Source organism: Lissotriton vulgaris, chromosome 6 (assembly GCF_964263255.1).
Source record: "Lissotriton vulgaris chromosome 6, aLisVul1.2, whole genome shotgun sequence".
Lineage (NCBI taxonomy): Eukaryota > Metazoa > Chordata > Amphibia > Caudata > Salamandridae > Lissotriton > Lissotriton vulgaris.
In genome coordinates this window covers 1,112,364,464-1,112,392,434 of record NC_141694.1, presented here as the reverse complement: position 1 = coordinate 1,112,392,434, position 27,971 = coordinate 1,112,364,464, and the positions used below count along the sequence as shown (strand labels likewise).

The 27,971-nt window shown below is 47.6% G+C and overlaps 1 protein-coding gene across 2 annotated transcripts in view; it reads right to left on the bottom strand.

The window, feature by feature from the left end:
- The window catches only part of ATL2 (atlastin GTPase 2), an 837,115-nt gene that overhangs the window by 661,053 nt on the left and 148,091 nt on the right, over window positions 1-27,971 (bottom strand). For both annotated transcript variants that reach the window (XM_086927189.1, XM_086927190.1), the window contains exon 2: window positions 3,318-3,565. In XM_086927189.1, the coding sequence (XP_086783315.1) occupies window positions 3,318-3,565 (248 nt within the window). The remainder of the gene's footprint in view (window positions 1-3,317; window positions 3,566-27,971) is intronic.

The following is a 27,971-nucleotide window of genomic DNA, read 5'->3' as shown; positions in this document are numbered from 1 at the left end:
CTCTTCTTTTTGTTCTTCGGGTATTGCTCCTAAGTATGGGGCAATATCCGCCCACATCTGGCGATTGTATCGTCCTAAGAGGGCCAATGAGTTTGCCGCCCGGATAGAAAGGGCCGCCATGGACTGAAACTTTTTACCAATATTACCAAGTTTACGGCCTTCCTTATTTGGTGGCGCAGTCAGCGCGGCCGACGGATTACTAGATTTACCCTGTGCAGCCTGCGTAATAACAGAGTCCGGTTTCGTTTGGCCTATAAGGCATGCCGGAGCCGTGTCTGGGGCTTTATATTTCTTGTCGAGCCTGGACGGAACTGGAAGCAGAGATGAGGGGTTATTCATTATCTTTACCCCCTGATTCCAGGTGTAATCAATAATAGGGATGGATCGCACAGCCTTCTTGAATGGCTCTTTAAAGTCATACAGGAAACAATCCTGGGTTTGAGTGGTCATTTGGACTTTAAATCTTGCCGCAGCCCTTTCCAAAATATTATGAAACCCCCCCCGATATCCTCTGGGGGTGAATCCGCCTGTGCCTGGTCAGGGGATGCCGGATCCTGAATGACAGTTATTCCATTCATTGTTCTGTATTTCTCCTTCCTCTTGCTGTCCCTCCTCTTCTTCTACTACTTCCTCTTCCTCATCAGAAGAAGGTAGAGGTGGTAAAGAGACAGGATCTTGACAAATGACCAGTGGAGGTGGTCTAGGGCGAAGAAGTTGGTGAGGTATCACAGGTGTAGGTTGCTTTACTGGAGGAGGCGGAGTGGGCGGAAACCATTGCTTGTAGTCCGCTATGAGAAATTGCAGGTCCGTCACTATTGATGCTGGGAGGCACACCATAGGTTGTGAAGAAGGAGGTGGAGTAATTTGAGATTCCTCCTGATATCGCCCTTCATCCTGACACAGGTCTTCACAGTCTGAGCTTTCATGGACCTTAACGTGGAGTTCTGATGACTTGTCGCAGTTTGGAACATTGAACGGTCATCAGAATCCTCCCGTGTCCAGCAGATGGGCCGGTGGCAGTGGCTGGACTCTGCTAGGCGACGTCAATTCCGGCGTTAAAGTAATAGTTGTCAGTCTGTAGTGTGTGTGTAAGAGTACTTCAGTGTAGAAGACTGTCGTCGACGACCCCGTCAACGGGGTGGTAGTCGACGGTGGAGCGTCTTTGGCCATAGCAGATGTCTCTGTTTTCTTCATCGACGATTATGCGGTCGACGGCAGTTTTAGTCAACGGCAGTGTCGACGCTGGACCAGTTGTCGATGGCTTTGTCTACGATCGCGTCAACGTCGGCTTAGTCGACGCTGGTGTCGATGGCTTGGTCGACGTCTATGGCTTAGTCGACGATAGAGCAGTCGATGGTGCCTTAGATGCCGTCGATGAGGATGTCGTCGACGCTGATGTGACTCTCGTCAACGACGATGACTTTGCTTTCGTCGACGTGTTAGAGGTCGTCGACGTCGACTATTTTTTAATAGCAAACACAGATATAATAGACCTACCCGTCGACGACGATGCCGTGGTAGTCTTCATGGCAGAGAAGGACGATGCCGTCGACTTAGATATAGTTGCTGTCGACGTCGTCACAGACATGGCCGAAGTTACCAGCAAAGGCTCCTTGAAGGTGGCATTCTTAAGAGAACTCTTCACTGCCATGGCCTGTGGACGAACCTCTGAAGACTTGGGCGTCTTCTTTTGAGGTGGCTTTGCAGAATGGTCTGGAGATGACGGTCTGGGCCTTTTGGAGGAGGAGTGTGAGCTCATAAAAGGAACACTCGCTCTCACCTGAAGAGATGGTCTGATCCTTCTCTTTAAGTCTCTTGAGCCATAAAAGCAGGCGCCCCTCTCTGTCCTTCAGGGTCTTGGCAGAGAAAGTGCGGCAGACTTTGCAATCCTTCGCAGAGTGGTCAGGATAGAGACAGTAGAGGCAGTCTTCATGCCGGTCATCCACATGTAGTCTCAACTTGCTGCATGAAGCACAGGGTCTAAAGAGCCCTTTTTTAGGAGTGTCAGACATGGTGGACTGAAGTACTCCTCCACAAGATTAAGTTCTGTGAGAAAAATATGGAATAAATCCAGAAATACCAGAAAGCTGAGCAGAGCTCAGTGGAGACTCCCATAGCACGACATGCGGTAGAAAATCGGAGGGACTAGGGCTCCTTCCAGGAAGGTTCTAGAGGGCGGGAGTAGCTGATTGGCTCCTGGCCAAAGTTTGGTCCTTTTTACAAAAGAACTTAGATAGGTTACTAATGTGAGGCCTCTGGCCTATTAGTATGTATAGGTCTATATGACATTACTATTGTTATGTACCGGGGACTCCCACCCCGACATCAGGGAATGATTCAGGCATGTGAATCTATGAAAGATACCCATAATACTGGATAAGTAAAGTCAGAATTGGAGAGAGCAAAGAAAAATAGGTTTTTGTAGAGCCATGAGAATGAAAGGGAAAAAGGGTTGATGTGGAGACGCAATAGGGGGCTTTTACTTTAAGCACCACCGAGTCTGCACCACAAATTAGGAGAACGAGGCAGGGAAGAAAGTAAAAGAAAATTAACAGTAGAGAACGAGAAAGGATGCCTGATCAAAAGGCATTCAGAGTTTTATTTGTTAACAACGAATGTCATACATCTCCAAATGAGGAAACAAATTCAACAGATAGATGTTTCACTATGTGGTCTAAACACCTTCGGTGCTCATGACGAGCTCAGCTAGTCAGGAGGCACAGTGGCGCTGTGCTCATGACGAGTTGAGCTCGTCATGACAGCCGCGGAACACACATGCGGGGATTATTTCCCTGCTGTGCTGGGCATTCCATTAAGCGAGCGTGGTCATGACAAGCTCAGCTCGTTGTGAGCACAGCGCCACTGTGCTGCATGACGAGCCGAGCTCGTAACAAGCAGCGCGGCGCAGCGCACGGCTCCCCGCGTCGCAGGGTAATTAGCCCCGCGGCGAAGGTGTTAACTATGATCCCAAAGATCCATAATGAATACAAAAAAAAGCTAACAGAAGATTGTTAATATGGCATTGATTAGGCTATTTTGTAAAACAAATAAGTTCTAAAAGCTGCCAAGTTTCTAATGTAGCAGCAAGTGCGTTACCTAGGGCACATAAAGGAAAGTGGGTAAGGGTCTATCACAGACATAATGAAAGTCAATTGCAGGGCAAAGTTACAGAATGAAGGTATTTTCTTATACCTTCTTTATCCTCCAATTGTTAAACGGGCCATGCATCTGTGCCTAGATGCTGGGCCACTGGCACCCGTTTGTAAATTATAAAAAAATATAATTTAAGCACCATAGTACGCCGCATCACAGTTTACCTGTTTGTACATGTATCGAAGCATGAAGTCCAGCAGAAATGATTTGCCTTTCCGGAAGGCACCAGCCACAGAAACCACCACCACATTGAGATCTCGTATATGTTCTTGTAGTAAAATCTGCTCTAATGCCCTCTCATCGAGCTCAAAGTCGTGGTCATCTTCATGCGCCAGAACTATCTGCACAGGCCGAGGAGCTTCATAGGCCACAGGTTCGGAGTCACATTCTGTGTCGTCCATAAACACCTCATCTGGAAAAACATAAAAGAAAATGAAAAAACGACTGAAACACTTTTAAATTAGCAAGGAAATCTAGAGAAAAGGAAATTAGGGTGGACTTATGGGACTACCTGGATAATGCAGCCAGATCTGGTAACAGTTACGAGTTTTGGAAGCTGGTAAATGCGCCTTATTTTAAGACTCATAGTGATCCATCATTAGACACATGTCGATGAGGAGGCATGGGCATATAATTTTGAGAATATTTTTACTTCACATCCAGGTATAACAAATTGCCAAGCATCAACACAGGAGATGTCTCAAGTGCCCCTATTATTTTCATTTATTGAAGTCAAAGTGGGGCTGGACTCATGTAGCTCAGGAAAGGCCTCCGGACCCGATGGAGTCCCAATAGACTTTTTCCAAGCTAATCCAGATTTATGGATTCCACAACTAACTAATGTCTTGAACAGTATAGTATTGGTAGCTCCCCCCCCCCTGCATGGTCAACAGGGGTTATAGTACCTATATACAAAAAAGGGGATAGGACAAGCCCAAAAAATTACAGACCTATTTCCATGCTGGATACAACATCAAAGCTAGCGGGCCGCCTTCTCCTCTCTCGATTAGAGGACTGGGCTACAGAAAAAAAGATCTTGATCCAGGCCCAGTATGGCTTCTAGCAGGGAAGAGGTACTGTGGATCAGTGCTTAAATTTAGCACCGATCATAGATAAATGTACCAGAGCGAAGGAGGGGGAATTGTACATGGCCTTAATGGACCTCAGCGCATTCAACTGATTGGCCCATGATAAGCTATGGTCCATAATGGAGATGAGGGGATTAAACCCACTAAACTTTATTAGTCAAGCATATGCAAACGCTATGGTATCAGTGCGTTACACCAAAACTCGAGACTGTACACGTTCCTTTAAAATCTCCAAGGGAGTAAGGCAGGGGTGTGTATTGGCCCCTTTTCTCTTTTCACTATACACCAACGGAGTAGAAAAGGCATTAACAGTGGCCACCAGGGATGTTCCTTTTTTTGAGAATCAAATGCTACCACTACTTGCTTACGCAGACAATGTGGTTTTAATCGCTAATACAGGGATTGGGCTACAAAGGCTCCTAACCGCATAGGTCTCCTTCATGGATTCACTTCAGTTAAAAGTGAACCAAACTAAATCTTTTTTATTATTAACAGGGGCAACAAAAAAAGAAAAAAGGTACTGCACTTCTGTGCAGAACTGCAAAAAATGTAGGTAGTGGATTCCTTTCCCTACTTGTCACCCTTTTTGATAAAGATCTGTTGTGGGCAAAACTGGTGGAGGGGAGAAAGATGGTGATGAAGAGGGGTATTGGTGCTATAAAAAGCTTTGCCAGAAAATTGGGTGCAAAACCCCTAATACAGATAAATATATATCAGGCAAGAGTTCAAGCAGCAGCAACCTACGGAGCTGGGGTGTGGGGTATTGTCGTACCGACACCACTATAAATTTCTGAAAATTTATACTTTAAATCTGTAGTGGGTTTATCTCCCTCCCTTACAAATGGAATTTTACACTCTGAACTGGATCTACCTTATATCTCAGACTAAATACGGTTAGCTCCACTCCTCCTCTGGCATTCAATCTGGAGGAGAGAGACAGTCCCACTGAATCAATATTAAGAAGCTGCCTAGCAATGGACAAATGGAAGAGGACTAGGTGGCTTAGTTATGTAGAGTCAGCTTTAAGGGAGATCGGTCTCCACTAACTTTTTAAAGATCCCCTAGCTTGCGAGAAGATTCTCAAACACAGGGTTAGTGATAGGTTTATGTTGATGGCCAATTATAAATGAGATGAACACCATAAAGAGAAATATGCAGCCCCGGTATATGGCCTCAACCCACCATTAACTGGAGGAGGTTTCTCTTATTTAGTAAATGTACTTAGGATGCAACATAGATTAATATTACTAAGGTTTCACACCAACTTGATTCCTCTGATGTTAGGTTACCCGGAAAAAATATATAATCACGCAGACTTAAGTGCGTGCCCTTGTAACAACCTATCACCTCAAACAGAATTGCATATATATTTATTTTGCAGCCTATACGAGAAGGAAAGCAATGTCCACCGTAAACCAATATTAAAGAAAATGAATTTTACGCTGTGTCGGGTAGTATTATATTTTTTTTAAAACACTCCCTGACCCTCTGGTTTGTTATTCAGTTGCGTCATTCCTGTGGGCTTGCATGAGGAAGAGGAAAGGGATAGTCTGTAGGATACAGAGTCTGTAAAAATAATAATTCAAGCACACCGAGCATGTACTTGAAATGGTATGCTTTCCTTTTAACATTTCTTATGTATTTTCGTCTTCATCCTAGAACTGTGATGAAATATTTGTATTTTTTTAAAAAGAAGGCATTTGAAATAATTTTAATGACTTATTTATATGTGCTTTTATGATCTTTTAACATGATCGAATAAAGACTAATTGATTGATTGACTGAAACACTTCAAAGACAGTTCGAAAATTCAGGTGCAGGCACTCGCAAGACGAACTTCACAAATAAACACAAAACTCATATCTGCAAATGCCAGAGTTACCTAAAACGCAGACACTGCAAGAACTGCTGCTTGACCTAATCAAGATAAAAATAATGTTCTCAGTTTCTCGTTAGAGCTCAATAGCCCATGACTTCAGAGGCATTCAAAGGCAAAGGACGAGAGAAACATTAGGCCTGCAGGCGCCTGTTTTTTTACGGCAACAAAATGCTCCTCCTATTATATACGCAGGAATTTAATTTCCTCTTTTCAAAAGAAAGTTTTAAAAATGTGAAATTAGCAGTAAAGCATGTGCAATACAATCTGTCTCGCATTTGCAAAAGTTAGAACTATTGGTGTTGTAAAGGACAATGTTTTTAACTTTTTTGCTTGCAGTGAAGTGATCATTTGAAAAACGAGAGCATGCTCTACCAAAAAAATTAAAATTCTAAAAAAAGCAGTTGCATAGGTTTCTAAATTATGGGAGCATTGGGGTGGGGAGAAGGCAATGAAAAGCTACAATTTGCAACTGGTTTAACTCTGCTTAACCTCTTCTGTGCATCGGACAGCCCCCAGCCGACTGACATCACGGTGGGCGTGTGCATCGGTCGGCTGGGGGCCGTCCAATTTGAAAACGCGGGCAATTCGCCCACACAGCGGTAAAAAGTGCCTCGCATCGGAGCGGTTAACAGAAATAGCAGACTATATTCCTGGAATGTAAAAAGGTAAGCAGGAGAACTGGGGTAGGTTACCCAAGGTAGACCAATATCCCTAATTTTGAAAGGGTGGCACCATAACGTGCAGCACCACAGAGGGCATATCAGCAAGAAAACAGACTACAGTGAAAAATAACGCAGGCCAACGCTGCCGCATTTAATCTCCTAAAAGCAGCTAAACCACCTTTCAGAAGAAGCTGGTCTGCTATTAACCACACCCCAAATCCCAGCACTGGTGGAAGCTCTAAAACAAGAGGGCGCTGTGCAAAAGAAAACAAGCATTTACAATGCAATGGTTTCGCCTTTGGAAAAGTTAGAGCTATTGGCATTGTAAATGACAAAATTTGTATTTATGTGTTGGTTTTGAAAACAGATAAATAAATGGCATTGTCATTTACATTGCCATTAGCTTAATCTCTGCAGTCACTCTGCAGTCCCTCGCACTCCCTCGCACTCCCTAGTCACTCTGCACTCCCTAGCCCTCCCTAGTCACTCTACACTCCCTAGCACTCTACACTCCCTAGCACTCTACACTCCCTAGCACTCTACACTCCCTAGCACTCTACACTCCCTAGCACTCTACACTCCCTAGCACTCTACACTCCCTAGCACTCTACACTCCCTAGCACTCTACACTCCCTAGCACTCTACACTCCCTAGCACTCTACACTCCCTAGCACTCTACACTCCCTAGCACTCCCTAGTCACTCTGCACTCCCTAGCACTCCCTAGTCACTCTGCACTCCCTAGTCACTCTGCACTCCCTAGCCACTCCAACAGGGAATATGAACCTGCAAAGAGGCAACAATCCTGGTTTTTAACACAGTGGAGCCGTGTGACTTGGTGAAATTTGGCAAATACTTAAGCCTGCTACAAGTATAATTTAAGGACATTAATAATACTGATCACTGCTCCAATTAAAATCACCAAAACAGTGAATTTTAACGTTTTATATGGCAGGTTTAATCCACTTGGATAGATCTTTAAAATGTTTTCATTAGCCGCTCTCTGAGCCCATGATTTGAGAACTATCTGCTATATAATTCCCAGTCCGTATGCACTGTTGTGCACACGTAAATTAATTTGCACAGTAATTAGCTGATATTAAGCCACAGGTATTATTCATGATTCCCAAATTCTCATGACATGGATTTAAAATCTGTCCAAAACTGCTATATATTACTTACATTACCTATGCTTGCGATTAAAACAATATGCACATGTACTGTTTGCACAGCTAAGGTATTTTGCATAGCAATTATCTGGTTTCTAGCCATAGGTATGTTCACGATTTTGACATTTTTATGACATTACTTAAATTTGGCATATAAAAGGTAGTTTTGTCTGGTTAACTTAGAATCTATCTGCCCTCGGAGTTATATCTACTTGGCTGAGCTGCAGTGATCTACCCTGACCAGCACACTGGCCAACTGAGAGAAGCCATTCAACAGTGAAACGCTGCTCGTCAGCCAGACCCTGAAAGTCGCATAACAATGAAGAACTAGGTTACCAGTTGTCTCAACACCAAACCCTGGGAGAGAGGGACCACCTCTATAATTGATGCCTGATGGGGAGAAGAGAGCTCAAGAAGCCGCGTGGAGGGAACGGCTCCCAAACACCAGTGGGCCCGGGATGCTCTTCTTTCTCTAGTCACGTGACTAACGTGTGTTTCAACACTTTGCAATGTTATTTTCCTTCTCACGCGTACCTAATATCTACCCAATGATCCATCACATGACGGAGTGATAGCCACGATCACAAGCCGCCGCGTTCTCCCATCTTAGGTGACATCATTCACTCCCCACTGAACTGAAGTGTAGGCATGAGATTTTAAACAGCTGTTCAACTGCACACCACTCAGCTACTGCACATACAAAATAAAGATCATTCTCTGTTACTAAAGACATAAAACTGGGCTCGTTTTCGGTCGCGTTGGACAGGCCACTAGCTATCTTCTACCCGTGGGATAGTGATGTCATACTGTGAGCCTCTCAGGACTCAATAAACAAATGTGGGCACGGTGGAGTCCCCCCCTCCTGGGGACTCAGGAAGACCAATGGCAGGAAGAGCCTCTCTGGCTCGGGTTGGAGTCCCCCTCCTGGGGACTCGAAATGCACAGAAATGCCCCCTTTCGCTGGAGTCCCTCTCGGGGGACTCGAGATGCCACCAATGCCCCTTGAGCCTCCTGGCTCGAAAAGAAGATGCCACCCGACGCGTTGGAGCGGCCCTCTGCCAACTGGGGCCGCTCGGCGAACAAATAGGAACTGCCCCCAGAGCCTTGCACCAGTGGCGTCACTAGGGTTGGTGTCACCCAGTGCGGGTAACTCATGGTGTCACCCCCTCATGACTTACATCATGAATCCATGATGCCCCCCAGATACCCTTACACAGCTTTACAAAGGGACTAAAATGCACATGGCACCCGCGTGTCATGTGCAGCTACACACATGTCCTGGACAGTACAGGACACACACACTACGCATGGCACCAGTCTACCCATGCCCAGTTAGACACAGGTTTACTGGCAGCACAAGAACCCTACATGCCCGTTCAGGGCCACACTGTTTCCGGGCATAGCATGTTACATCTGCACAGACTCAGAAAGATGCGCACAGTAACTTATGGAAACATGACACCCATGTGCAACTCATAGCCAGTGGGCAGTACGTTACACTTGCACACAATAGCGCAACTACAGACCAAAGCAGTTTACTGGGTATATTGCACGCTCAGACACAAGGAGCACAGGTTGTAATCCTCAAAGGGCATACTTTCAAACACAGCGAAGGGAAGAATGGGGGTGCCACTTACCAGCTGCAGAGGAAGACAAGCGTGCACCTGGCGCTGCAAAACCCTGGTTCACTTCCCTGGGTCGGTTAGCTAGAGTTCAGCCTGCAGGGACTTCTTTTTCCTTTGGTTTTCCTGAAATGATTCCTCTTGCCCGCATCGCAAGAATCTCAGGGGCGGAATCCATCCTCCCCTTTCTTGGTGTTGGGTCGGGTAAGATTTTTGAGGCCTTGGAGTGTTTAGAACGCCACTTTTCTCTTGTAGCACACTGTTTGCTACCTCTCACATTTTGTTTGCAAAAGATAATTGCACAAGTGCCACCATTGCCTACGTAACGTTTGTTCTTGTGCTTTAGTGTCTGCCAGATTATGCAGTATTATACCTCTAATTGTACTGCTTTCTCTTGTAACCTGTACACATGTCACTTTTTCCTCCTGTATTGCACCGTTTGCTACCAACCTCATGTATTTTGTTTGCTCACAATTGTCACTTTTGCAACTTAACGTTTGCTTTTGTAATTTGTTCACTTGTTATTTTCTAATCATCATGGTACAGAGTTCCTATTGTGAAGCGCTCTGACGCCTTCGGGTAAAGTCCGCGCTATACAAAAAATAATAAATAAACTTTTTGGGGCTCGAGGATCGCTACTGGAGGAAGGGTTGGGAGAGGGGCCCTCTGAATGTCTCACCCTGGAGCGTTAAGAGAGGCAGGCAGGACTCGGAGAAAGCCATCCGTCACTGCAGACAGGCATGGGCAGCGCTGCCTCTGCTTCAGCATTCCGCCTCCCAGCTTAATATGCTGCTCTGTGCTCCGACTGCCAAGGACAGGAAACAGGAGCCCTCGTTGCCTGGCACGATGAGCAAGGAGGCCGGGCTTTTGGAGAGCATTAGCAGCCCGCGCTGTTACTTGTAGCATTTGGATTTTTAAAACGTCAGGTCCGGGTCCACGTCACGACGTGAGTGACGTTTCGAACGTCATTGACGCCCGGATGCTAATTAGGACAATAATTTTGTCCGGCGGCCGGGTAAGGTTCAACAGACAGAAATATTATTTTGCATTTTGGTGTCACAGACTCCGTGAAACCAAAATGCAAAATAATATTACTGTCTGTCAAACCTTACCCGGCCGCCGGCCAAGATTATTGTTGGCACGGACCATGGTCATAGCTGCCAAGGTTTCAGATAGCTATGTGTGACATTGTCATAATTTCAGAGTGAGTGACATTACGAGGACTATGAGTGACATTTTCTTGCGAGCAAAATCTAACAATGAAGACAAGGAAAACATATAAATATCAGAAATTATCCCCATTTGAACAACGATAAACTCTAAGATCATCTTAAAACTTCTGTAAAACACCAGCAAAGGGCACTAACAAGACACAGACTGTGTGACTATAGTTCTCATTATCAGAGAGCAGTCAGGCACAGCAGTTGTTAAGAAGATGATATAATTGATCTGCTCATTCATGACCTGCGCTAGCCTAAAAAAAAACACAAAATAATAGCATAGCAAGTGCAACTAGGTTGGTTACACCATCACTCAGTCTCAGGCATTATTGGTTGCTAGGGCAATAGGGTAAAAAAAAGAATGCTGGGAAGTGCCAGCGCAAAACCCGGAGGTGTTTTCCTCTTAACATGCAACAGTGCAAATAAATGAGAAAATACAAATTGCACATTCACAAAGGTGTAAAACGAAGACCTAAAAAAAGTTGGACATTATATTATACTGGTTTTGCACAAATAAACAATGTTTAGATTTATGACACATTGTGGTCACCTAAGTACTGGTCCCTTTCAAAAGAGAAAACAATTCCTTTTTTTGAAAATAAAGATCTTTTTAAGATCGGATATGTAAATCTGTCACTGTAAATGGACTAGCTGCTACTTTGATTCCTTTAACAATATATAGATGCAGAATATAATTCAAACCATGTTCCTGGGTGGTGAAAGAGAAATTATGCTTGTGTGGTGAAAACTTCGTACCAGTGTTGCCAGGAAAAAGTAACAATTCCGGAGGCCAGGGCTGGGGCACAAGCTGAGGCAGGAAAAACACCTGTTTTGCCAGGCGGCCGAAAGAAAAACAATTAACAACTCATCGTGCCTCTGCCAGCTTACACCGACTCCCCCCCCACCACCCCACCCCCATGCCCCTTGGTTCTGGCAATCAATTAGCATTATGCGGAGCATTAGTTTCGACTCCAGTCCGCTCTCTGTCCCATGTGGGGCCCAAGACCGGCGGACTCGAGCCTCCCAAACCAGAATGTAATAGGCCCCAAACATGGATCCTTTCTCAACCGCAATGCAATTGATCAAATTAATAAAGTTAACAAAAACATGAGTATGACTCAGCTGACTCGACCCGCCGCCGCAGTCGACTACAGGACCGGGCATTTATTTTCAGGGCACTCCTCAGGAGACTGAGGCACACATTAATTCACAGCCAGGCCTGCCTGTATATTTTCAAAACCACTAGCCTAGTGTAAGCTTTCGTTTCAACTTTTTAACTAACCTGAATTGATTTCAATGTTAATGAGCTGAGCCCTTACCTGCGATCACACCAGGCCAGCATCATGTTGCCTCGTGTTGGCGGGCCCGAGCTGCCGGCGGTCTGAGTGATCATTTAGCTCCTGAGCCTGCCTCCCCTACATCGCGGGCGGCCCAGCAGGGCAGGTCAGTCTGGTGCGAACAGCAGGGTGCTGTGGGGCCGAGCAACACCATGATTCCCCCCGTCGCCCACAAACAAGTGAGTAACACTCGAGAGATGGGCCAGTCCACAGCAGAGGGAGTTCTCACAACATGTAATACCTCCCTTCTGCACTTTTTGGAAGCAGGACGTGACGTCCTTATGCGACGCTACACTGAACGGTGGGCCGGGCTATGGCGCCTCTCAGGCTATCTAGTGACTCAGAGCCCTGCTGCGCGCCCCGCAGGAATAAAAAAAAGATACAGTGTAGCAGCACTACCTGCCACTCTCGGAGGATGAGCCTGAGTTGCTAGGAGGACTCCCAAGCCTACAGGAGCAGCCCGTGCAAGAACCGATGTGTGCCGCCAGCTGCAACACACTTTTTAAAGCGCACTGATGGTGTCACCCCTTTGGGATGGTGTCACCCAGTGCGGTCCGCACCCCCCGCACCCCCCTAGTGACGCCACTGCCTTGCACAGTCACGGAGCCCCCACCAGCCCTCCTTCACTTACCGGGCGGTTCGTGGGGGACTCCGGTCCTTTCTCCTGTGTGGCGGTAGCGCTTTGCGGGGCTCTCTCAGCACATGAGAGCCCCGCCTTCACAATGCTCCCGGCCCGCTACCTGTTCCCCCGGTCCCCCATCTCGGGACCGGGCCGTCAATGGCTCGGGTGTTTGTTTCTTTTTCCCGGCGGCAGCGAGCAGCCAATCGGTGCGCGGCGGCAGGCGGGACTTCCCTCCAAATGCGGAAGTCCCGCCCCGCGTCAGGCACCGTAGTGCCTGGCTTCCTGTTTTGCGGCGCTCAGGCCGCGGCGGTGATTCTCGGGCATTTAAGAGGGGTGGACACCCTCGAGACCAAAAGTAAACAGTGAAGCGAGGTGGGCACTCGCAAAGGGCGCCATAATCGGGGTGGCACCCGTCAATTAAGAATAAAGTGCAACGAAGCACTCGGGGGTACCAAATTACTGCAAACCCCGGAATCCAATCACCACACGGCAACAGTGGTGACGCTGCGCCGCACGGGCCAATCCCGTCGCGGCGTTTGGTGAGGGGGCTCGGCTCTCCCGTCCAATCGGAGAGCAGCGGGCTCGTTTTCGGTCGCGTTGGTACCGGCAAGGTACGGGGCCCTTCGTCGGGGGTTTACTGATCCCGGGTTGCGGTGGTGAAGCTGCACACAGGTTATTTTAGTGCGCTCTGCTCGGGGAAGGCTCACAAACCTTCAGTCTGCACCAAACACGTGTCGATGGATTCGGGGGCGTTCCCGGCGTCGCGTGACGTCGGCAAAAGCCAAAGAATCTCGGGAACGCCCCCGTGTCTGGTCCGGCATTGATGGACAGGCCCCTCGTCCAATGGCTAGGCTCCATTTATGGAGCTAGCCAATGGGACGGGGGGGCGTGTTCCAGAGTGCTTACTGTACTCAATAGATTTCTCTGGAGGAGGAGCCTAACGGCTCCGCCCCCCAGCGAAACCTAAAAAAGGTGTGCAACTGCCATGCTGAAAGAAAGCACCGCAGCCGTAAAGTCTGCCACCTCACATAACATAAAAAAGTACTTCTTATCCCTGTGTGTACAAAATGAATAGGGCCTTGTGTAATGCAACTGGTGTTCATGTAAAGCGCTCAGATTTCTACTTCACGCTTTACCAATGTACATTAAAACAAGCAGCGAACTTGGAGGGGTGGTGGTGGGGGCAGGTAAGGAGTGTTGTGGGAGGGGTGAGGGGGCACGCGGTTTGGCAGGGGGAGAGTGGGTGAAGCCGAGAATCGAAAACAAAATGCAAGCCCTTCATGGCATCTGGTGTTCTTGTAAAGTGCTCCGATACCTATGATGCGTTTTACCAATGTACATTAAAACAAGCAGCAAACTCTGAAGAGTGGGGGTGGGTAAGCAGTGTTGTGGAAGGAGTGAGGGGGGTGGGTGGGCGGCACACGGAGAGTAAGTGATGGGCAAAACTGAAGCCAAGTGCAAACTAAACAAGCATTGGAAATGCAATAGGTCTCGCAGTAGGGTGTTATTTATTTTTTTGTTTTTTATTTATGTGTTGTTTTTTCTAAATAGCTAAATTAATAGCTTTCTTCTTTACAAAGCCAATAGTTATAATTTTTGTAAATGTGACACCTCTAGCATTTGTAAAGCAACATGTTTTGTATTAACGGGACTTATATGTGACTTATATGTATTGATATAAAAAAAATCAATGGCTTTAAAAAACAATTATTAATTAATACGTAAATAAAATGGATTTTATTTTATATTGCCAATAGCTTAAAGTTTATTAAATATATTTAGTGAAGATGCTGTGGTTGCGCTGAGTGAGGGTGAGTGAGGGTGAGGGTGAGTGAGGGTGAGGGAGTGAGGGTGAGGGAGTGAGGGTGAGGGAGTGAGGGTGAGTGAGTGAGGGTGAGTGAGTGAGGGTGAGTGAGTGAGGGTGAGTGAGTGAGGGTGAGGGTGAGGGGTGTGAGGGTGAGGGGTGTGAGGGTGAGGGGTGTGAGGGTGAGGGGGTGAGGGTGAGGGGGTGAGGGTGAGGGGGGTGAGGGTGAGGGGGGTGAGGGTGAGGGGGGTAAAATAAAATTTGCACATTCAAACTACTCATAGCTTGATCAATGGGCTGTATCACAAACAAAAAAATTGCATACTAATGCACAATATACATTATGATGTCAAGAACAATTCTTATGATATATCTGTGCATTACTCATCATGAAACACATGCTTAGAAACATAGTCCATTAAGTATCTGCATGTTAGCACTCAGAGAGAGGAACGCTGTCAGAAATGTAGTTCTGAAAAATATTGACACCGCCATCATCGTGCTGGAAAGCGGTAAGAGAGTGTAAAATATTACAGCAATATAATTGTCACCGCTATGAGAAAAAGCACTAGTAAAAATATTTATATAATGGCTGAATCTCGATTTAGCCGTCAGCGCATTACATCTATATTAATTAGTTCATTTCCCTCAAGCCATATCGATGCCGCAGGCTTAGCTACCAAAAGTCAGAAAGCTTACGATCCTAGAAATTCTAAAGGCAAAGAATCGTGCCGCGTTCGTAACAGCTGCAGTAAAGCGGACACGACCGGCAGTGCTTAAATAATGATTCGGGTGCATTAGAAAAAGGACTGTAGCCTGTTGGAGTTTGGCAAGAAAAACTGCCGCCATCTTAGAATGTTCAAGTGTTATGTGCTAGTATGTGATAATAGTACACACAAGTCGGACCTACAACAAGGTAGTAGATCGATAATCTGAGAAAAACGGCCGCTATCTGATAGAATAGTTTGCCGATTATCACTTGGCCAAAGAACAAAAAGAGGCTGGCCAGCATCATAGTTCTCAATTTAGTAAAACAAAAAATGAAAAAACGGCCGCCATTTTAAATTGGTAAACGGACATCAGAGTCTTGATAAGGAACCAGGAGAAGTGGTGTTTACATAAGCCATGTGTAAAAGTAAAACATGTGAAGAGCATATAAGAAATAGTGAAGATCAAGAGTAGGAGGAGGAGAGTAGCGGAGGCACGGCCTAGCGGCCGTGCAATCAAGAAGTGAGGGGGCGGGAGAGTAGGCAAGGCAGGCGGCTGGGGGCATGTGCACGCGCTTTTAAGCTCAATGCGCATGCGCATTGAGCTTAAAAGTCACGGGCACTGCAAGGAATCGCCACGATTCCTTGCAAGTTGGACAAAGAGTGGATAAGCCCCCATAGTCTCGCTTGCTCGATGCGCATCGACAGGTGAGACCTAAAAATATACAAGCAGTGGCGGCTGGGTGTTGGTATGGAGACAGCACCAGAGTGATTAATAAAAGGTTGGCTGTGCAAAACTAAAAGAGTGAACATACACAAACCCTTTTGTGAAAGGATACCAGTAACAGGCCAATACTGCAGGGGAGGAGCAAGACACAAGATTGGACATAGAAGGCGAATACTCCATTGAAAAGCACGCTTTGGCGAGTGACGCTCTCCTTAACCAATCAGCGAGGGGTGGAATGATAGCCCACATATTGAATACAGCATGTTTTCCAGACAGCGCATGCACCGTCTAGGCTCGACCTAAAACCAACAGGCACAGTACCAGGAATAAAAGGATTTAGGAACTGCTTTGATATTACTACACAAAGTATTTTTCTCTGTTGCTACGCACAAAAATAAAAGTGCAAAAAGCTTAAAAGCACTCTATTTTTTCCAAGCCGATCGTGCAAATACGAGCTTAGGTGATTAAGGTGCTGTCACGGGTAAAGAATTGCAATAGGCTTGAGTGTTTCTGAATTATATAGCCTGCCATGAGCAGAGAAAGACAAAGGACTTCTGCTCAAGTTTGAGAAAATGGCAGAAAGAGTATGTCTGTACAACACGCCATATAAACAAGATTCCTTGGAAGTCCAAGCATATAACCTCAGAATTTCTAATTCACTGGTTAAACATTCTCCAACAAAATAAAGCTGATGTGCTGTAACTATTTTGCATATCAAGTAATAACCTACACACACCACTCCTCCATAACGGTTCATCATAATAGAAATCTCAAGATATGAGAAATGTAACGGGGCTGATTCTCATTGGCCAAATGGAGAATAGCTGTGCCATGGAAATTGGGAACTGGACCGGTATTTTAAAAAAGGGTAAAAGATGATACAACCTGGACTAGGGCCGAGGAACAAGCCCTCCGTCGAGAAGTTTCCAGGCGAGTCGGGAGGCACCCTATACCAGAGTTATCAATGGAAATACTAGAGAGCTGGAAGCACCCAGGAGGAGATATAGATCCGGAACAAAGTGCCTCGGATGATCAGGAGAGAGAAGACCGAGGGGATGGCACAGGATATAGGAGTGATGGGGAGCCACACAAATTGGAATAATAGATTAGATGACAGTCAACCTGCTGTACCCCTTCCCCTTGAAGGCACACACCTGGTGTGACATGGCACACAGAGTATGCCAAAGCACATTCCCCACAAATGGACATAAAAAACATCTTAATAGATGCCACAAACACAAAATGTATTGTTGACAGCCAGACAAACACTGTAAAACACATCCTACTACATGCAACCCAAACACCCCCCACCAGAGTAACATTTGTAGTATTGGCCCTTTTTTGTTAACACCTCTTTCCTTTCTCTTTTATTTACTACTGGGTTCCCTGCTCCCTTGGCATTGACGCCAAGTCGCATAGGACTCGTAATACAACATAAGCTCCGAGAAAGGCTGAAGACTAGGTTCAGATTGTCCCAACCATGATGAAGTGTGGTAATCACTGATAGGCAGAGATACCAAAGTGAAAATGATTATGGGATGCAATGTTATTTGTGAATGTGTAATACACAAATGCATAACATGCTCGGCAACTGATGTCAAATGTTTGCATAATATCCTTTCTCCCACAATGACTAGTTAAGATGGGACAGGCAAACTGGTCTAAGATGTATCCTATCTGAATGAACGGAGCACTGACTTATTCGTACCTGGATTGGAGCACAGCCATCGTTTGTTGCCTGGGGGGGGGAGGAGGAGGAGAGGAGCCTACGACTCGCGCACCCGCTGCGCGGGTGCCGCATCGCACTTGGTTTCTGGGGATGTGCTGGACACCAGAGAGCTGCCATCGTGTCCTTCCTGTCTAGGGGCGGGGGAGGGCTGTGCCTAACTCTGCGGGACTCAGTTTACCAGGAGCCCCTGCTTCGCCTCTTCCACCTGGTCCGCGTTGCCTGGACAGCCCCGCCCCCTGGACAGAACGTGCACTTCAAACACAAGTTATTACTTGTGTAACGATATATCTGTAAGAGACATTAGTTAGTGATAGATTTCTTACCTGAGAATATCCCCAGGCGTCAGACTGGGTCCGGAAACTTTTGCGTAGCAGTACCCTTGCGCGTCGGTAGGTGTCGTCTGCGGCTCCGCGTCCGTCGTCGGCGCCGTGATGACTTCGGAGTACTTCGACGCCGCCTCCGCATGCTGACGTCAGTTCTTAGACACAGCTTTTCCGCACCAGAAACGCAGAGCTATGCTAAAAACCAACACTGGTGCCATGAAACTAGGGCCCTGAAAAGGGATGACCTTAACCCTAGATATCGGTTCGCAGAACGGGGAGGATGGGTGGGTCGGTAAGGAATCTATCACTAACTAATGTCTTACAGATATATCGTTACACAAGTAGTAACTTGTGAATCTGAAAGAGACACGTTAGTGATAGATTCCTTACCTTAGAATTGATACCCCAGCAATACCAACCCAGGTGGTGAGTCTGCGAACCAATAATCACACCAGAAAGTCCTGGGGGACGGCACAGCCAAAGAAGCCATCCCTCCTGACCAGACTGTACAGGCAATAGTGTCTTGCAAACGTTTGCAGCGAGGCCCACGTAGCCACCTGGCAAATGTCCTGCAAGGGCACACCTCGGCCCAAGGCAGTTGTAGTCGCTGTGGCTCGAGTGGAATGAGCCCTCAGCCAAACAGGGGGTTCCTTCTTTGCCAAGGAGTAACACGCCTGGATACACAAGATGATCCACTGCGAGATGGTCCGCTTGTGCACCGCTTTCCCCTTCTTAGCGCCCACGTAACCAACAAAGAGTTGGTCATCCACCCGGAACTGGCGTGTGCGGTCCAGATAGAATGAGAGCGCACGTTTTGGGTCCAGACGGTGGAGCCTCTCTTCCTCTCTTCCTCTCTCGAGGGATGCGGAGGCGGAAAGAAGATGGGCAAGGTGATGGATTGCCCAATGTGGAAGGCCGTGACTACCTTGGGTAGGAAAGAGGGCCTTGTCCGCAACACAACCTTGTCCGGATGGACTGAAAGGAAAGGAGGTTTACAGGATAGAGCCTGGAGCTCACTCACTCTCCTGGCAGAGGTGATGGCTACCAGGAAGGCAGTCTTCAAAGTGAGAAGGCGAAGAGGACAGTTGTGAAGTGGCTCAAAGGGAGCGCACATCAGAAAAGTAAGAACCAAGTTCAAGTCCCACTGAGGCATCACAAAGGGAACAGGAGGGAACGTATTTGTGATGCCTTTCAGGAATCGATTAACGATAGGGGACTTTAACAAAGAAGGTATATCAGGCAGCCTCAAAAAGGCTGAAAGAGCAGAAAGGTAGCCCTTGATAGTGCCCAGAGCAGAGCCCTGCTGGGCAAGAGAAAGAAGAAAGGAGAACCTCAGAAAGAGGGGCAGAGAGTGGATACACAGCCTTTGCTGTGCACCATGCCGCACATTTGTTCCACCTGAAGGCGTATACCGATTTTGTGGAGGGACAGAACAACATCACAGACTTCAGGAGACAAGTGAAATGGCCTCAACTGTTGCCGCTCAATCTCCAAGCATGGAGGTGGAGACTGGACAGGTTTGGGTGGAGGACCATCCCCTGCTGCGACAGAAGGTCCTCCTGAAGAGGCACACGAACCGGGGGATCGACTGACATACTGAGTAGCTCGGGATACCAGTACCTTCGTGCCCAGTCCGGAGCCACAAGGATGACTTGTGCCAGGTCGCGCCTGATCTTCTTCAGCACTCTGGGCAGAAGTGGTATAGGCGGAAAGTCGGACAACAGATTGCAATGCCACTCGCGACAAAAAGCGTCTCCGAGCGAGTGCCGCCTTGGAAATTCCAACGCGCAGAACTGATGACATTGCGCGTTCTCTTCGGTGGCGAATAGATCTAACCAAGGCTCTCCCCACTGCAGAAAGAGACCTTGCGCCACGTCCAAGTTCAGACGCCATTCGTGATCCATCATGTACCGGCGGCTGAGTTCGTCCGCCCAGGCGTTCAGAGAACCTGCCAGGTGTTGAACCACCAGAGTCACGCCCTGATGATCCAAAAAGTTTAGTCAAAAATTGACTAGACTAGGGTTACTGCTTTTTCCAGATCTGCGCTTGGTGGCGCGGAAAAAAAGAAGAACTGATGTCAGCACGCGGAGGCAGCGTCTAAGTACTCCAACAACATCACAGCGCCCACGACGCCGACGGACGCGGAGCCGCAGACGACGCCTACCGACGCGCAAGGGTACTGCTACTCAAAAGTTTCCGGATCCAGTCTGACGCCTGGGGATATTCTAAGGTAAGGAATCTATCACTAACGTGTCTTTCAGATCCCCGCATATCTGTGCAACTAGTGGGAGCACTGACTTATTCATACCTGGATTTGAGCACCGCCATCGTTTGTTGCCTGAAAAGGAGGAGGAAGAGGAGGAGGAGGAGAAAAGCCTACGACTCGCCGAACCCGCTGCGCGGGTGCCGCATCACACTTGGTTTCTGGGAAGGTGCTGGACATCAGAGAGCTGCCGTCGTTGTCCTTCCTGTCTTGGGGCTAAGGAGGGCTGTGCCTAACGCTGCAGGGACTCAGTTTACCAGGAACCCCTGCTTCACCTATTCCGCGTTGCCTGGACAGCCCCGCCCCTGGAGAATTTTATATATTTTTTTTTTATTATTATTTTCCGGGTTACCGCTGTGCGGGAGCGTCCCGGAAGAAGGGCGGCCATCCGGGGCTGAACGGGTTGGGTTGGCACCACCCCCCCTAAAATTCAGCCCATATTGTGCTAGGACATTGCACTACTATTGTCGTCAGTTATTTGTAAGTCCGGTAGTTGGCCTGTCCTTTACCAGTGGGATTCCCTATGCCAATGTCTACACGATCCGGCAAAATTATGAGGGGGGGGGGGGGGGGGGGGTTCAGTAAGTGGCACTATGGACCAGTTTAATACTCGTGCCTTTTCGGTCCTAGAGAAGGAGATTGCCCTTACGGAACGTCGCGTTGCACACGATCTTCTCGCCCATCGACGTGCATCCAGGGGCATTTGACACTAGTTTCTTCTCCAGAACACACGTCTGTCCCCACTGTGCTTGTTACTCCTGGTTCTGATTGCCCATGGGTAAATGCAAGAAGGGCTCGCATGGATAGGCTCTCTACTTTAGAGCCATGTGGGCGTGTAAATCCCGCATCTGACCCATTACCACTTGTGCCATCAGACTATCCTGCTAGTCAGTGCTCTGTTCCTCAAGCCCCTCCCCCCTTGGGGGCTGCAGCTGTCAAAATAACTGGAACAGTCCCCTTTAAAAGGAAACGTATCATAAGTCCTCGTAAGGGTAGTTTACTCAAACCCCCTAAGAAGTCGAGATTAAACTACTTTAAGGGGTATACGAAACAGTGGTCTGGGGCTGGGGGAGAGGCAACTAACTCTGGGTTCAAGCAGTCGATTACCAAATCCCTATTACATTCCACTGTAGGTACCTTACCTGAGACTCCCTCTCTTGTTCAGATCAAGCAATTATTGAAATCTTTAATTCTCCAGGTTCTTGAGCGAGTGAAGGGGGTGTCGGAGCGGCTTGACAGATTTGAGCAGGCCACTCTTGACAACTTTTTCTCCCTCCAGTCCCTAATCAAGCTTCATTCGAAAATCAGGGAAGGTGGGCCTTTGGGGAACTCTTTTCACCAGCCAATAGCGGTAGATGACACTGTAGCGACTGATAATGCAGTAACCGACACTAGTGGAATTATCGGGGGTGCCAGTGTCGAACGCTCCTTTCTCATCTGCAGAGGGCTCTCAGAGGGAACTTGGGAGTCCAGGGTCAACTAAATTGGGCCCGCAAGCTCAACTTATAGCCCATTCAGACGCCAAAAATAACCCAATCCTGGCAAAAGGGCCTCCAGGGCCTGCCACCAAGAGTCTCACTCAAGACAATAGTTCTAACATCAATAAGGGAGGTATGGGGGTCAGGCCTGATAAGCAAATTGCACCAACTAAAGTGCAGAAAGTGGAGGCGAGGGGTGTTCCTAGTATTCCACATGTTACTTTACCACCCGATTGACAGCCCTTCGTAGCTATACTTACTGGGGTCCCTTTCCTTAAGTAGGGTAAACACGAATCGTACCATGATCTCAAAAACAAAACTATGTTTTGGCTTAGGGAAAATAGACCCTTGCCTAGATCTTTTGACGGCCAGGTTCTTCATGTAAGACGGGTTAGCTGGGTTGAAACCAGGCCTAAGGATTTGGAGGGAGACTGTTCTGGTCAACTTTACAGATAAACCTAGGTACCCTGGGATCTTTAATCATTTTGGAGAGGGTAGCTCTGGTATTAGCACTCGCGATCTTCGCTATTTTAACCCGCACCCAGCCAACTCATGGCTTCCCAGTCCTTTAACCTGGGGGAGCAGGGACAATAGGTTTTTTCATTCTGACTTTCCCCCATAAGAGTGTTTAGTCAGAATTTTGGCCCAAGCCCCTACGGGTCGGGATGGGGCTGTTGGCCTGTTGATCTGCTACCAACTAAGTCGCTGTCTGTTTTTTCTGCTGGCTCTGGGAGTCGTAGATTAACCATGTTTGAGGATTTCCCCCGGTTTATCCCCTCGCCGCAATTTCCTATTCCTACCTCGCTTGGCACCCCGCAGGGGGCCTCACTTGGCGGGACTCTCACTGTCGATTCTTGCACCTTGGGGGTATCGTTGGGCTTATCACTAGATCTCCATGTTGGTCTTAGCTCTCCTTCACCACGAACTTTTGGAGGGCCAAACTTAATGAATAATGACCTGAGGATTGTTAGCTGGAACATTGTGGGCATCTCCAGGAATGTGGATCTTCCAGATTGGAACAGCTTTATCGAGTCTTTTGGAATATGTATCTTCCAAGAGACATGGTGTCTGGAGCCATGCTATAAAGTCTGATATATAACTTACTTTGTCCCTGCTATCGCTTCCTCCACAGGGCGAGCTCGCCCTTCGGGCGGCCTGCTTATTTGGATAAGGACTTCCCTGGGCCTTCAGATTAGGAACAGAGACTAGGTCTCCAGCCTTGCAAAGATTATCAGTCAGGGGGCCTCTCAGAGGGCGGTCTTTACAGATCTTTAATATTTATGTTAGAGGTCCTGGAGCAAGCTTGCCTTCCCCTACCACGGCTTGGAGAAGAACTAATTCAGTGTAGCCCGGAAATTTATATTCTGCTTGCGGGTGACTTTAATTGCACCTTTGAGCCCCTGGCAGCAGATGGCATCCTTGGTACTCTGGAAGAGGATTTAAGGAGGGGTATTCCCCCCTTGTTTATAACTCCTATTAAGAAGTGGTCTCAACAGGCATTGCAGCTTAACACTAGGAGGCGAGACTAGGCCAGTGTCTGGGGAGGTGTCCACATCTCTAGCATCTGCCAGTCCTCACACCAGTTGTCCTCAGGCTCTTCTAAGGGGTTCTCGTAACCATAAGGATCCTCCGCTCCATCCCACTCAAACTCCTCCAAAGGCCTGTAGAAACCAGCATTTGCAATGCAATAGGTCTCGCATTTATACAAGTTTGAGCTATTAGCATTGTAAATGACAATGCCTTTTATTTAAGTTTTGTTTTTTAAAACCTAAATAAAAGGCACTGTCATTTACAATGCTAACACAGCTCAAACTTTCGCAAATGCGAGACCTATTGCGTTGCAAATGCTTGTTATACCAAGTTTGCTACTACCGTAACCCATCATAACCTATTATGTAATCTTCCATTCTTCCCTTGCCATTATATTTCTAATGCTTGCAGTATAAAATCTCAATTTGAACAAATGCATGACTACAATCCCCAGACAACAAAAAAATAAACTGGAGCAGGTGAACATGGGTCAACTTGAGAGGTCTGAAGAGGGCATTGCTTGTCCCAGCATAGAACGGTAAAGATAGAAAGCTCATTCTAGTGAGAGTGCCCTCCTATTCCCAGCATAGAACAGTAAAGATAGAAAGCTCATTCTAGTGAGAGTGCCCGCCTATTCCCATGTTTCCTATGTTCGTGCTTGAGAAGCTCAGTCAGTCCAGGTTTCTCTCTGCATTCCTTGATATGTAGTCATTAATCACATGATAAACTCCGAACTTCAGGTCCAGAATGCAAGTGTAGAAAACTGGACTAATTATGCTACTTACGCTTGGACTTGGAAATTTTACGAGCTTTGCGTTCCCAATGTAAGGGTAACATTTGAACGTAATATACCACGCAGAAAGCGGCGAAAGGCGCTGTGGGTTTGTGTGCCCCACTGAAGAACAGGACTTTGCAGCTGAGTGAGCCGGTGCTGCTCATTTGTGGCGCTTCTTGATTCAACGCTGTCCCAGCTAGTTAACAGTATTGTCCCAAAGCGCTGGTCTGACAATAGGCTCACGACTAAGCCGTCAACAGGACCTGGAGATACTTGGCTGGTGCAACCCCTCGTGCCTAACCAGAAATTCCGCTGATGCACCCCTACACGTGCCCGTCACATCTTCAGCAGTTGTATTACTACAGAGGCCGGTCGCAACTTAGGCAGTTGTGATCAGCCTGCAAGCGGCCACAACTTTCGTAGCTGCAGTCCTGCACTGAGTGATCACTGCTAAAGCAGTTGTAGCCCCGTACCTGCAATTACAGCCCGACCAGACTTCGGCATTTGCACTGTTGCAGAGTCTCAGTTCCTTCCTGGTACCAAAAGGAGAGTCTGTGGGCTCTCTGACGCCCAGGTCCTCCAGATCGCTGTACAGCAGTCTATTCTTTGCGGAGTCGCAAAACCACCATAGACACTGCCACGCAGCTGAATTTCTATTCACCACCGCAGCCCAGGGAGTTTCATCAAGTTCCCGCCGGGCCGCCGCGCTACCTGCGGCGACCCGGAAGCGGTTGGGCAGCCGGCCAATCGCAGCCCCAACCGGAAGTCCCGCCCCCATCGCGGCGCGAGACGAGAGAGAAGCCACTGTCCGAGGAGCCCTCGGGCTCCTGATCGAGTCCCGGTCCGCCACAACAGGTGAGTGTGTTGCGGAGGAGGAGGGGTGAGTGGGGGTGGGGTGTGCGCGTGTGTCTGTGGTAGGCTCCTGATCGAGTCCCGGTCCGCCAGAACAGGTGAGTGTGTTGCGGAGGAGGAGGGGTGAGTGGGGGTGGGGTGTGCGCGTGTGTCTGTTGTAGTGTGTCTGTGCGTGCGTGTGTCTGTCTGCGCGTGTGTCTGTTAAAGGGGGGTGCGTGTGTGTGTATATGTGCGCATGCGTGCGGGAGCCTTTGTGTGAATGCGAATAGCAGGCAGGGCGACGCGACGTGCGCGCTCACGAGCTGCAATCTCCAGGACAGGCTCGTCACAGTCTGATGTCCACACCATTCCCAGAAAAGTGGCAACATAAGTTGTCTCGCATAGACAGCAAAAGCTTCGCTTTTGCTTTCGTCTCGGCGAGACCTAAAAAGGTGGGCCTGGCTCAAACTCAAAAGGTCTAGTTCCGCACAACGCCATAGTCTGGTATGATTATGGAGTGAACTCAATCATCGCTGGGAAAAACATCACTGGAACAGTGCAGGTTGCGGTACCGTGATCTGAGCAGATCCAGTTACAGCACTGGATCCAGGGGGCCTGATTGGCACTAAGGGCGGACCTGCAAGCAGAAATCCAGTGGGGACACATGCAGAACCAATGGGGCCGGAAGCCGCTCCAGACTGGTCTTTCTGACAATAAATTCGGCTTATGGCCTCAAAATTCACATAGTTGAGCTAGGGTGGCTCAGGCAAACACTGGTGCCTACTGGACTCAGAGGCAGGCTGAATGGCTGACGTATGGGAGCATAGCCTAGAGTGGTGATGTTCTTCCCGCATCACGTCCGAAGACTTGGATAAGTGTAGTGAAGTCGAAGAGTGTATCTACTTTTTGGACTTTTGACTTTTTGTGGGATTTACCAGACTACTTCAAGCACAAGGATTAGCACCTAGATTTTCTCTGCGAATAGGCACTGGACCTTCCATGCGACTGGTACCTGGAATGTCTGAGTATACCAGCATCAGGTCATCTCTTTGAATTGGTCCAGATCGCCCACCAGAGACTGCAACCACACGGATCAGGCGCTAGCCCCTGCCTTTTCTAAATCCTTTCCCCTACCCAATGTCTCCGCCAGCCCCATAGGATCTGGGACACTCTCGGCGTCCACTGATCGCCTGGACAGTCACATTTCTAATTCTTTTGGTTCCAAATCTAACATGGTCCAGCCGAGTCAAATACATTCCATCCTTTCCAACCCAAACAGAGAACCTCCTTGCAATCTTAAAGGCAGCAACTCAAACAACTTCACCCATGTGAACATCTCCCAGACTCCTCCACCCCCCCTTATCCACTACGACTTAAATGTGTAAAACTTCATTGTAGAGCAGCCAGTAAACACGCCTCCGATATCTTCGACCTCATCCAACACAATGAGTTGGACATTATCATCCTCACCGAAAACTGGTTAATCCCGCTTCCACCCCTATCTTAGACCTCCTAGTTCCTCCCACTCATGACATAATTAGGCTAGACAGAACTCTGAAGTTGGGCGGTGGCCTACCCTGTATCCACAGGAACACACTCTCTATTTCTCTTAGGAGTCCTCTGCACCTTCCTCCATTGAATATCTGTGTCTCAGTATCTCTAGTATGAACCTACCAGTTTGCAAACTTCATACATCTTATCACCCTCCGAGTGATAATCTCCGCTTCATTGAACATCTAATGGAAATCACCACTAGTAATGTAGATTCAGCGGTGGCCCAAATCTTTCTTGGTGATTTCAACCTTCAATGGTCCAACCCCAATGACTCCGCTGTACCCTGTTTGAAATCATTCCTAATTGATCAAGATCTGAATCAGCACTGCGATCAACCAACTCACACTAAAGGAGAAACTCTAGACCTCATCATCTCTAAAGAGCACACCATCACCCTAGATTCCATTACCCCCTGTGACTGGTCCGACCATTATAGCATCTTCTTTTACATTAGCAGGGAGGTATTGATGAAAAAGGCTCAACCTTTGAATTCAAAGATATGGAAAAGGGACCTCAGATAAATTAATTCTGATGAACTAGCTGCCCAATGCAAGTCTGCCCTTTCTGCCCAAACTGATCTGTTCGAGGTGCAATCCCTCACTGTCGCCTACAATTCGACAATTTCCAACATCATGGATGACATTGCTCCTCTCAAACACAAAATGCCTCAACTAAAATAGCAAAACCATGGTATAATGACAACTTAAACACAGAACGACGCAACCTCAGGGCAGCTGAACGGTCCTGGCGATCCAGTCCTTCTAAGGACCAACTAAAACTCCTTCGAGAAGTCAGGAGCCTCTACAATAAACAAATCAGGAGTGCCAAGGCTGACTACTTCAGACACCAACTTGATCAAGTGGCACACCACCCCAAGAAGCTGTTCGAATTGTTTAAAACAGCAATAAGTTGTTGGCCCAAACTACTCTGAACTTGATGGCTGCCCACCCTCATGCGATGATCTTGCCGCTTTCTTCTCGGAGAAATCAAGACTCATCTCTGCTGACCTCGCCTCTAAGAAGGCTCTATTGCCTCACTCAGGTGCTGCTTCCCCCCTTGACCCCTTTGATAAGGACAAACTGACCACCATGAACACTAAGAACAAGGCGTTGTGGGGGGTGAACAACACTTGCAACGCAACTTTTACATCGCAGAGCCTTTACAACGCAACCATTACAACGCAAACTATTACAACGCATTGCTCTGGGGGGCGCTCTAGGATAGGGAATAGGTTAATTTACTATCCAATAACCTTCCCTAGTGTCCACGGGGACTGGAGTTGGAATAGTAAATTAAACTATTCACTATCCAGCGCCCCAAAGCACTATGCGTTGTAATGGACTGCGTTGTAATAATTGCGTTGTAAAGGCATGCGATGTAAATGCATGCGTTGTAACGTCATACATCCGTTGTGGGGTACCTTTACCCCTTTTAGTGAAAATGGCATCCACAAAATTATTCAGAATATCAACCCCTCCAACCACTTCAGCGACCCTTTA